Source organism: Esox lucius, chromosome 19 (genome assembly GCF_011004845.1).
Source record: "Esox lucius isolate fEsoLuc1 chromosome 19, fEsoLuc1.pri, whole genome shotgun sequence".
Lineage (NCBI taxonomy): Eukaryota > Metazoa > Chordata > Actinopteri > Esociformes > Esocidae > Esox > Esox lucius.
In genome coordinates, this window is record NC_047587.1 from 1,314,172 (window position 1) to 1,326,078 (window position 11,907).

General features: G+C 43.0%; 1 protein-coding gene across 2 annotated transcripts; it reads right to left on the minus strand.

Annotated features, from left to right (window-relative positions):
• Positions 1-536: 536 nt before the first annotated feature.
• Positions 537-10,625, minus strand: LOC105007422 (cholesterol side-chain cleavage enzyme, mitochondrial). 2 transcript variants are annotated; one of them, XM_010866350.3, is made up of 9 exons: positions 10,282-10,624; positions 8,884-9,039; positions 7,750-7,949; positions 5,174-5,377; positions 3,608-3,762; positions 2,604-2,770; positions 2,292-2,370; positions 1,833-2,024; positions 537-1,001 (listed from the first exon to the last, which is right to left on the minus strand). In XM_010866350.3, the coding sequence occupies exons 1-9, from the start codon at positions 10,593-10,595 to the stop codon at positions 882-884; spliced, it is 1,587 nt and encodes a 528-aa protein (XP_010864652.2). In that variant the 5' UTR covers positions 10,596-10,624; the 3' UTR covers positions 537-881. The 2 variants fall into 2 exon arrangements, with proteins under 2 accessions (XP_010864652.2, XP_010864653.2); XM_010866351.3 differs by lacking the exon at positions 8,884-9,039 and having other exon boundaries at positions 10,282-10,625.
• Between the last annotated feature and the right edge of the window lie 1,282 nt (positions 10,626-11,907).

Consider the following 11,907-nt stretch of genomic DNA (forward strand, 5'->3'; position numbering starts at 1 on the left):
CAGGACAAATCACTGGAAGACAGTCTGCCTCCCTCCCTCACTACAGGACAAATCACTGGAAGACAGTCTGCCTCCCTCCCTCACTACAGGACAAATCACTGGAAGACAGTCTGCCTCCCTCCCTCACTATAGGACAAATCAATGGAAGACAGTGTGCCTCCCTCCCTCTCTACAGGACAAATCACTGGAAGACAGTGTGCCTCCCTCCCTCACTATAGGACAAATCACTGGAAGACAGTCTGCCTCCCTCCCTCACTACAGGACAAATCACTGGAAGACAGTCTGCCTCCATCTGTCCATCCAAACCATCACACTCTTGCTCTCTGTATTCACCATTGTTGTAATGTGTTTCTCCCTCTGACTTTATGAAGCCTTTGAAATTCTGTTTCTTTAAATCAAACTGCATCTTAGGAGATCTGGTCTCTCTGCTTTGGTCGCAGTGACTCAGCAGAGACGTTCTTTGAATGTTTCTAAATACCATGCTGTGATGTTAATAACACTATAACTAATGTTGAAATAATAGAAGTACCAGACTGTGTTGTTAAAGCCGTTGTCTTGTATTTTTTATGTGGAAAGTAGAATATATTACAGATGAAATGTAGGACTGATGGGTGAATAAGCCCCCCAGGGAAGCTACCATATCTGTGTTCCACAGTCAGGATGCTCTGATGTCAGGGATGTTGTGTAGAGGCTTCAAGATGTCATCAGCTGCTGTGTAGTTGCCTCATGTCATCATCTGCTGTGTAGAGGTGTTATGTCATCAGCTATGTAGAGGCTTTTTGATGTCATCAGCTGTTGTGTAGTGGTGTTGCCATGTCATCAGCTGCTGTGTAGAGGCATTATGATGTCATCAGCTGCTGTGTAGAGGCATTATGATGTCATCAGCTGCTGTGTAGAGGCTTTAAGGTCAGCAGTATGGGTTTCTCTGGCAGCAGGATCAACTCAAAGGTACTCCGCACCTCCACCTGACGCTGCTTCTCTACCCGGAAGTTCTCCAGCATCTGCAGAGACAGACAGGACAGGACCCACAGACAGACACATAGGGTGCAGACAGACAGGTCAGTGCAGACACAGACAGGTCAGGGTACAGAGAAACAAACATTGTGCAGACAGACAGGTCAGTGCAGACACAGACAGGTCAGGGTACAGAGAAACAAACATTGTGCAGACAGACAGGTCAGTGCAGACAGACAGGTCAGGGTACAGAAAAACAAACAGTGTGCAGACAGACAGGTCAGTGCAGACACAGACAGGTCAGGGTACAGAAAAATAAACAGTGTGCAGACAGACAGGTCAGTGCAGACAGACAGGTCAGGGTACAGAAAAACAAACAGCGTGCAGACAGACAGGTCAGTGCAGACACAGACAGGTCAGGGTACAGAAAAATAAACAGCGTGCAGACAGACAGGTCAGTGCAGACAGACAGGTCAGGGTACAGAAAAATAAACAGCGTGCAAACAGACAGGTCAGTACAGACACAGACAGGTCAGGGTACAGAGAAATAAACAGCGTGCAGACAGACAGGTCAGTACAGACAGATCAGGGTACAGAGAAATAAACAGCGTGCAGACAGACAGGTCAGTACAGACACAGACAGGTCAGGGTACAGAAAAACAAACAGCGTGCAGACAGACAGGTCAGTACAGACACAGACAGGTCAGGTTACAGAGAAATAGACAGGTTACCAACAAACGGATCAGGATACAGACAGACAGGTCAGCATACACACAGACAGCATAATAGCCCTTTAAGGTCAACCAGTAGTCTAGTCATTTAAAGTAACTTAATCAAATGAAAAATGACTGATAGGAATCCAAACACAGTTGACTCACATGAATGAGAAACAGCTGCATCTCTGTTTCAGCGATACGTCGTCCAAGACACTGCCTGGGTCCAAACCCAAACCCAAGGCTCCTGAAGTATTGGTTCTCTGTCCTCAGCCAGCGGGATGGCAGGTACTGCTCTGGTTTTCGGAACACACTCGGGTCCCTCCCCATCGCATACAGACCTAGTTGGACTAGGGTCTGGTGCAGGGGAGGGGAGAAATAGAGCAACATTGAATACACTGCATAACAAATTATAACATAGTTGTTACTCTTAACATCAAGCCCTTTGTCAAAAGTCAATGTCAAAAGTATCTGAAGCTGTGTTGGTTCTGAACTCTTCCCCCAGAAGGTGTGGTGGTTCTGAACTCTTCCCCCAGAAGGTGTGATATCTCAGAATTTTTACCCCAGAAGGAGTTTTGGTTCTGAACTCTTACCCCAGACGTTGTGTTGGTTTTGAACTCTTACCCCAGAAGGAATGTGGTAGTTCTGAATGACAATGTCTTCAGTAATGTATCTCTGTAAACTGACAGCCACAGGATGAAGCCTGACAGACAGAAAAGAATGGTGACTTGACAGATCACTAATGACATGATAATTAGTGTACAGGGTGGGTGTGGAGAAGCCTAATAATCATTTTGTGAATGAGTGTGTCTCAAATTCTGCTTTAATGTAGTGTATATTCTGCCTGATTTTTACATTTGATAGGTGTTTCACATTGTCATCTCCGTAGACTTATTACGTCATCGTAATAAACAACGTGTCATTTTGTCATCAGACCTCAGAGTTTCTTTCAGAGCCCCTTTAACCAGCGGAATCCTCTTGAGCATCTGCAGCATGTTCCCCTGGGAGGAGGCCCTGGCCCCCACCACCTCCCCCCTCAACTCCTCCTGGAGGTCCGGGTGTCTGGCCAGCTCATACAGTGTCCACAGGAGAGTGATGGATGTCTGGAAAAAGTCCAGACCAGCTGGTATCAAACCTCTTATGACATTATATATACTTGTACTATGTACTTACTATGTATTTGCTGTACTGTGTACTTACTATCGATGTACTTACTGAGGAGGAACAACTTATTAACATTATTGTCTGCATGGATTTACTCCCTATGGTAGCATACAATGTTCTTGTATAGACTACAGTTATATTTATATTTATAGGCCCAATCCTAACCCTGGAGTCTAATACAGTACCCACAGCAGTGGTGGAGGCTGGGTTGACACCACTATGCTAAACCACTACACCAGGGGAGGGCAAACTGAAGCAAGTTGACCCCTCTGAAGCAATCTGGCCCCTCTGAAGGTAATAAAATAGTTCTGAAGGGAAGTAAAACCAGTCACCAGACCATTCTGATACACCTGAATCTGAATTTAAATTATTTTGACATTATTATGGACCTACTGTATGAATGTTTTAATTACTGCCATTTTCTGGCCTGCAAATTATTTATAATTAACAAAATAAATAAAAAAATGTGGCCCACCATTTAATTTCTAAATACTTATGTGGCCCCCAAGCCAAAATGTTTGCCCTCCCCTGCACAATACACTGTTCATGTTATCTACTGATAATTTGAGGGTTTCTTCCTTGCTAATGAGTGGAGTTACATACCCTAATGGGTGGAGTTACATACCCTAATGGGTGGAGTTACATACCCTAATGGGTGGAGTTACATACCCTAATGGGTGGAGTTACATATCCTATAGTTACACTCAGTGAATCAGGGTCAAATCTAACAGAAGTTACGTTGTCATTATAGTTGTTGTACTCTAGTTGTTTGTTACCGTGTCAACCCCCCCAGCCATCAGTTCCGTGATGCTGGCCTTAATGTCCTCAATGGACAGCTTGTCCAACATCAGTAGGCTGGCCAGGACTCCTGGATACGTCCCTGACCGGTCCTGGCGCATCGTGCGGTAGATGTTCTGGATGCAGCGGTCCGCTGGGGGACATTAGAGAAGTGTTACAGAACCAGACAGAACATAGTGTTCAATCAGCTCAACTCAGCTCACATGCATCAGACATCAGCTGTATTTCATTTCCAACCGGGGAAAGACAAGTAAGGTTGAACTACTATGTTGTAGTGATTCCTTTGGCCTCTAACTAGCTTTGCTTTCTATGGTTTTGCCCTAATTGAAGGCCTGTCTCATTCTGTTCCTCAGCCATTCCTTTGGATTCTTGCCCTCAAACCATTAATGTGTCTCTAACCCTTCTTCTGGGTTCTAACCCATCCTCTGGGTTCTAACCCATCCTCTGGGTCCTAATGAGAAAAATGTCTCATTCTCTGGGGCCTGACCATATTTTCTCAGTGCAAACTTTCAAGTGTCTACTAAAGACTAATCTCTACAGCACAGTCTATGATTAGGTGTAGCCTGGCCCAGGGGCATGAAGGTGACCAGTAGGCTTGATACTGTCCACCCTTGCTGTCTTGCCAGGTGGGCTCTCATCGCCACTGGGATGCCCTCCCTCCAATCCCATTTGGGGGAGGAGTCACTGGCTTGTTGTTGTCTCTCTGTTGCACTCTTGTGCAATTGGGCTGTACTCTGCTGGCAATACTCGGCCCTCATTCAGGGTGGTTGCGGTTGGTGGGTTTCCTTTTGGTTGATGCTTGGCAATGTGGGTGGATTGATTTCCTGCCTGTTGGGCCCTGTCTGTAGCCTCCCCCAGATAGGGTCACAGTGTCACCAGACCCCACTGTCTCAGCCCCAAGGTCTTACGCTGCTATATTATTGTGTTGGGGAGTAGGGTCAGTTCTCCTTCTCCATTATAAATCCTTGTAGATCTAAGGAATTCATTTTTCTAAAATGCCCCTGTCTCCTGTCGTTTTAAACTTAGGAGTGCATGAGGTCCTGGCTTTGGGGGGAGTACCTGGTTTGGGGGAACCGTTGCTGACCCTGTCCAGTGTCCTCCTGGTTGTGCTGCAGATCGAGACGATACCTGAAGATTTCAGCTGCCATTGTGCTGACACCTCCCCCCTCCCCTGTGTTGTCCCTGTCCTTGTCCATCTGGTCAAGTTTAAATAGACTCTGGACAACCCACATGCATTTATTAATCATTACAATTTGTACTCTTAATATGTTCACCCGGCACAGCCAGAAGAGGACTGGTCACCCCTCTGAGCCTGGGTCCTCTCTAGGTTTCTTCCTAAAATTCGGTCTTCTTAGGGAGTTTTTCCTAGCCACTGAAATTTAACACTGCTGTTGTTTGCTCCTTGGGGTTTAAGGCCGGGTGTTTTGTAAAAGCACTTTGTGACAACTGCTGATGTAAAAAGGACTTTATAAATACATTTGATTTGATTTTCTCCCAACAGTCTTTGCAGATGTCTCAGGGTCAGGTATTGAGTATTCTCCTACCCTGGTTGAAGATGCCATCCCAGGCCTCCACGTGGTCCCTCCAGACCTTGGCCCCGACACGTCTCAGCAGGCCCGGGGGGATGTAGAGCATGGGAGAGGTTGTCTTGAACATCAGAGAGATGCAGTCAATGAAGTGCTGGGCCTCTGGATCAATGTAGTCCAGCATCAAACCCAGGCGCTCTCCATACAAAACAGAGCCCACGGCTGGAGAGGATGGAAACAGACCAGGTTAGATACAGACCAGGTAACAGACCAGGTTAGAAACATACCAGGTACCAGACCAGGTTAGAAACATACCAGGTAACAGACCAGGTTAGATACAGACCAGGTAACGGACCAGGTTAGATACAGACCAGGTTACAGACCAGGTTAGAAACATACCAGGTAACAGACCAGGTTAGATACAGACCAGGTTAGATACAGACCAGGTAACAGACCCGGTCAGATACAGACCATGTTAGATACCAGTTAAGATACTGATCAGGTGAGGTACAGACCAGGCCAGACACAGACCAGGCAAGAAAGGCCAGATTTGACACTGACCAGTTTAGACAAAATAGGCTAAACACAGCCCAGGTGAGACACAGACCAGACTAGATACTAACTAGTTTCGACAGAAGAGGTTAAATACAGACCAGCTAATATACAGTACAGGTGCATCTCAAAAATTTGAATATTGTGGAAAGGTTTCCGTAATTCAAGTATAAAAGTGACACCTTCATATATTCTAGAATCATTACACAAAGTGAAACAAATCAAGCCTGTTTGGTTTCAATCTTAATGATTATGGCTTACAGCTAATGGAAATCAAAAATCAAGTATCTGAAAATATTAGAATTACTGAATCACTGTGGCGTGGCATGGAGGCAATCAGCCTATGGCACTGCTGAGGTGTTATGGAAGCCCAGGTTGCTTTGATAGCAGCCTTCAGCTCGTCTGTGTTGTTGGGTTTGGTGTCTCATTTTCCTCTTGACAATACCCTCAGATTCTCTACGGGGTTCAGGTCAGGCGAGTTGGCTGGCCAATCAAGCACAGTCATATCATGGGCAGCAAACCAGTTACCATGTGGGAAGGTGCCAAGTCCTGCTGTAAAAGGAAATCAGCATCTCTAAAGCTTGTCAGCAGATGGAAGCATGAAGTGCTCTAAAATCACCTGGTAGATGACTGCATTGACTTCGGACTTAATAAAACACAGTGGACCAACACCAGCAGATGACATGGCACCCAAATCATCACTGACTGTGGAAACTTCTCACTGGACTTCAAGCAATGTGGATTGTGTGCCTCTCCACTCTTCCTCCAGACTCTGGGACCTTAATTTCCAAATGAAATGCAAAATGCACTTTCATCTGAAGAGAGGACTTTGACCACTGAGCAACGATCCAGTTATTTTTTTCCTTCGCCCTGGTAAGACGCTTCTGACGTTGTCTCTGGTTCAGAAGTGTCTTGACACTAGGAATGTGACACTTGTAGCCCATTTCCTGGACAGGTCTGTGTGTGGTGGCTCCTGATGCATTGACTCCAGCCTCAGTCCACTCCTTGTGAAGCTCCCCCAGGTTCTTGAATCGTCTTTGCTTGACCATCCTCTCAAGGCTGCGGTCATCCCTGTTGCTTGTGAACATTTTCCTACCACACTTTTCCCTTCCAGTCAACTTTCCATGAATATGCTTTGATATAGCACTCTGTGAACAGCCAGCCCTTTCAGCAATGACCTTCTGTGGCTCACCCTCCTCGTGGAGGATGTCAATGAGTGTCTTCTGGACAGGTCAGCAGTCTTCCTTATGATTGTGGTTGTGTGTACTGAAGGCTCAGGGAGTTAATTAGCTGATTAAATCTCTTCTCTGTATTGTATTGTATTTTTTATTCTAATATTTTGAGATACTGGATTTTTGATTTCCATGAGATAAGTCGTAATCATCAAGATCATCAAGGAAAAAAGGCTTGACATTTTTCACTTTGGGTAATGAATATAGAATATATGAAGGTGTCACATTTTTATTTGAATTACGGAAAGAAATTAACTTTTACGCTATATCAAAATGTTTGGAGATGCACCTGTATATTATATTACTGTGAATACAGTAGCAAAGTAAAATACAGAATATTATATTACTGTGAATACAGTAGCAAGGTAAAATACAGAATATTATATTGGTGTAGGTACAGTAGGAAGGTAATTGGTGTTGGCCTTCAGGGACACTGTAAAGACATTAGCAGAAATATAAGATGGTAGGTCTGTGGTAGGTCTATGTTAGGTCTATGGTAGGTCTGTGCTAGGTCTATGGTAGGTCTGTGGTAGGTCTTTGTTAGGTCTATGGTAGGTCTGTGGTAGGTCTATGTTAGGTCTATGGTAGGTCTATGGTAGGTCTGTGGTAGGTCTATGTTAGGTCTGTGGTAGGTCTATGGTAGGTCTGTGGTAGGTCTTTGTTAGGTCTATGGTAGGTCTGTGGTAGGTCTATGGAAGCCTCCCTATGAGTCCTTCACTAGAATCTGTCAGTGTTTAAAACACAGGCAGAGGTTCAGACAGATTCAAAAGAAATGTTTGGCCAAACGAGGTACACCAATAAAAAGCTTACATTCCAGTGCATATTTGAAGAGTTCATGAGAGAGGTCAGTAGTCCATTTGCCTTGTCCAGTCCTCTCAATCTTCTTATTTACCCGGGCTACAAAGTCCTGACCCACCTCATCCAGAAGGGGAACAAAGTTCCCCAGCACTTTGGGAGAGATGACCTCCCGGTTCAGAATCACCCTGTTGGAACGCCAGTCCTCCCCATTCCTACAGGGACAGAAGATCAGAACTTACTGATTCTGTGGTGAAGTGCCAACATAAATGACATTGATTCATGGGTTACGCCAAGCCGAGCCAGTTACAGTAGAGACAATTCATCATGATTTATCCAGTACCCCAAAAAAACAGGGTCCTTAACAACAATAGACCTGTGGCACTCAACATCAGTCCTCGTGGATAAACAGGAGCCCCATGTCATCTGAAAAACCTCACTGATGCTTCTCTTCACCCAATGCAGTTTACCTACACAGCTAACTGGGGATTTCACACTATCAACACGAACCCGGACTACATTCTACAGCACCGCCACAACCCAAAGATGTATGTTTCTACTAGGATACTGTCTGTGGACTTTAGCTGTGCTTTCAACACCATCCTACAAGAATCACTAAAGACAAAGTAAACTTTCCCAACATGCAACTCCATCTGTCAATGGTTGACTGACTTCCTAACCAACTGGAAACAACACTTTTCTGAATCTGTACCTCCCAGCACCCAGATCCATTGCACTGTGACATCTAACTGCTAAGCATTTGGAATGAAATACCTTGGAGCGACACTTTACCTGCAATCCAAATGTGACTTTGTGCTGCCCACTAGTGGTTGACATTACCAAATACACAGCTCCGGAAAAAATTGAGAGACCACTGCACCTTTTTCTTTCCTTTCCAAAAAGGTTGAAAAGGAAAGTTTTGAGTGAGGAACAGAAGCGTTCAATTTGTAGTGGTCTCTTAATTTTAACCCTTCTGTTCCTCACTCAAAACCTTCCTTTTTGACTTTTTTGTAAAGGAAAGAAAAAGTCACAGTGGTCTCTACATTTTTTCCGGAGCTGTATTAGAGAAGGGATACAGTACACTCAGGTGATGAAAAGATGAATAGTTGGTGAACTGCACATCACTATGCAACTGTTTGCGGTACGTACTTCAGCAAGACACCATATTTCCTGTTCCTGTAGTCTCTGTATGACGTCCATGCCTCGACCTTTAACCTCTTTGGGTAATGGCCCTCAGCCTTGAATAGGATGGCTGCGTCCTCTGGTTTGATTATATTCACACTCTCATAATAACCAATCTTCTCCCTGTCAGGAATATTATATATAATTACTCCCATAGTAACCAATCATTTGGCAGGAACATTAAGCAATCATGTTATTATTTTCACAGTAACCAGTCATCTGTTGGGAACATTATGACATCATGTTATCGCTCTCATAGTAACCAATGGGCTGTCGGGATACATTATGACATTGTTATCACTCTCATAGTAACCAATTGTCTGTTGGGAACATTATGACATCATGTTATTGCTCTCATAATAACCACTGGTCTGTCGGGGACATTATGTTATCACTCTCATAGCAACCAATCACCTGCTAACATTATGACATTGTGATTTCATGAATAAAAATTGACATTCTACTTTATTATGGTTATTTTGTATTTGTGTGAGAGAACACATTTTTGCCATCAACAAAACAAATTTCATGGTACAAGATTAGAAGATACTGTTTTGACTGCAGATGAAAATGAAATTGGAGCATTATGTTGAATTTAGTTCTGTTAGTTTATATTTGGTTCTTTGGTTTTACAAAGCAGCATTTCTTTAGTTGTGAAGAATAATAATTAATAATGACTAATGATTATTATAGGCAGCTCTACAGAGTCATTATATTATGTTATTATAAATAAATATATTAAATGTAATGTTACAGATAGTTAATGTTACAGATAGTCAGCAGACAATCTGCAGAGCATCTACAGGCACACTGTTGGGACTCTCAAAATAAAATGTTACCAATTTTACTAATATTGTAAGATGAATTTTGTCATTTTCAACCACATTTAGAAATTAGATAATGCACATTAAAATGTATGGTAAATGTTTTTTTGTCCTATTCCATATAAAATGTTGAAACACTGCTTCAAGGCTGTTTCAAATAACAAGGCTATACTATTTGCAGCAGACTAACAATATTATTAGGCTTACACTATAGTGGCATAACATTTTCAATATAGACAATTCAATAGTTAACCGCAATTATTTGTGCAACAATAAATCATCAACCAAAATGTAACAATAGTTATCAAAGCATAATTATTCTGCCTCCTGCCTGTAACAATAGTAATCAAAACATAATTATTCTGCCTCCTGCCTGTAACAATAGTTATCAAAACATAATTATTCTGCCTCCTAGTTGTAACAATAGTTATCAAAACATAATTATTCTGCCTCCTACTTGTAACAATAGTTATCAAAACATAATTATTCTGCCTCCTACCTGTAACAATAGTAATCAAAACATAATTATTCTGCCACCTACCTGTAAATGGGTCCAAAAGTGTTAAAGTTGTGCAACATGACTCTGTGGATGTTCTTAAACCCATCTAGTTTCCAGAAGCTGTAGAGGTTGGCCACTCCGTTTTTCCAGAGGCCTGGGATCTCGCTGAAGGCCTGGACTGTGCTGCTGTTGTCTGGGTACACAACCTGATGCACTGTGCGCATGCTGGAGTGGATGCGGGCGCCGGGGTTCACCCGGGGCTGACAGCGTGACACCACAGGCCAGGGCACAGGTGGTCCACATGGTAAAGACAGGGGAAGAGCCAGGCTGCTGCGACACACACTCCACTGTGCCATCACCGTATCTGTCTCTCCAGCCAGTTGGTCTGTCTCCTCTTGGCTCCACTGCCCCCTCCTCTCTGTCCTTGAATGCTTCTCTCTGGGACAGCTTGCATGTTGCCTTAGTGACAGTGTTTATATTCAACTCTCTTCTTTAACAGCCCAAGGTCCCACTCAACCAGACACATAAACATTGGGTAAGTCTGTATTGCTGAGGGACTTTCTTAAAATGCTGAAACAAACAGTAACCTCAACCTGAGGATTGGCATCCTTATACCTGAACATCCATATACCTGAACATCCTTATACCTGAACATCCTTTTATCTGAACATCCTTATACCTGAACATCCTTATACCTGAACATCCAAATACCTGAACATCCTTATACCTGAACATCCTTATACCTGAACATCCATATACCTGAACATCCTTATACCTGAACATCCTTATACCTGAACATCCACTTGAACATCCTTATACCTGAACATCCAACTACCTGAACATCCTTATACATGAATATCCTTATACATGAACATCCAACTACCTGAACATCCAACTACCTGAACATCCTTGTACCTGAACAACCACATGAACATCCAACTACCTGAACATCCACCTGAACATCCACCTGAACATCCAACTACCTGAACATCCTTATACCTGAACATCCAACTACCTGAGTATGTTAAAGCTAGACATTATGAAAGTTGAATACTCTGTTTAATCTTGTTTCTAAGAATATTTGTGGTCACATTCAGCCCGGAAATACAAACCTGATTCCAAAAAAGTTGGGACACTGTACAATTGTGAATAAAACAGAATGCAATTATGTGGAAGTTTCAAATTTCAATTTTTCATTCAGAATACAACATAGATGACATATCAAATGTTTAAACTGAGAAATGTATCACTTTAAGGGAAAAATAAGTTTTACATTTTAAATTTCATGGCATCAACACATCTCAAATAAGTTGGGACAAGGCCATGTTTACCACTGTGTGGCATCCCCTCTTCTTTTTATAACAGACTGCAAACGTCTGGGGACTGAGGTGACAAGTTGCTCAAGGTAATGAATAGGAATGTTGTCCCATTCTTGTCTAATACAGGCTTCTAGTTGTTTTATGATGCGCCAAATGTGGGTTTGGGTTTGTAACTAAGTGGCTCTTGAATGCAAATGGCATTTTGAATGCAAATGGCAATTAAATCATATGTTGGCTGAATTATTTTAAATAATTTTCCCAATACACGAACATTGTGCCACTAGTACTACTGACTGTTACAACCTACCGAAGTCAATAAATTCCATTTACTACTATAATTCAACGAAGT

What these genes read in the sequence shown, in the direction of transcription:
- LOC105007422 (XM_010866350.3), bottom strand. Translation starts at nt 10,595, where the DNA reads ATGGCACAGTGGAGTGTGTGTCGCAGCAGCCTGGCTCTTCCCCTGTCT. An exon ending in AAATATGGTGTCTTGCTGAA is followed by an intron (nt 7,950 to 8,883) that starts GTACGTACCGCA and finishes CTGTCCCTGTAG; the next exon opens with GAATGGGGAGGACTGGCGTT. An exon ending in TGGCTGGGGGGGTTGACACG is followed by an intron (nt 2,771 to 3,607) that starts GTAACAAACAAC and finishes GACTTTTTCCAG; the next exon opens with ACATCCATCACTCTCCTGTG.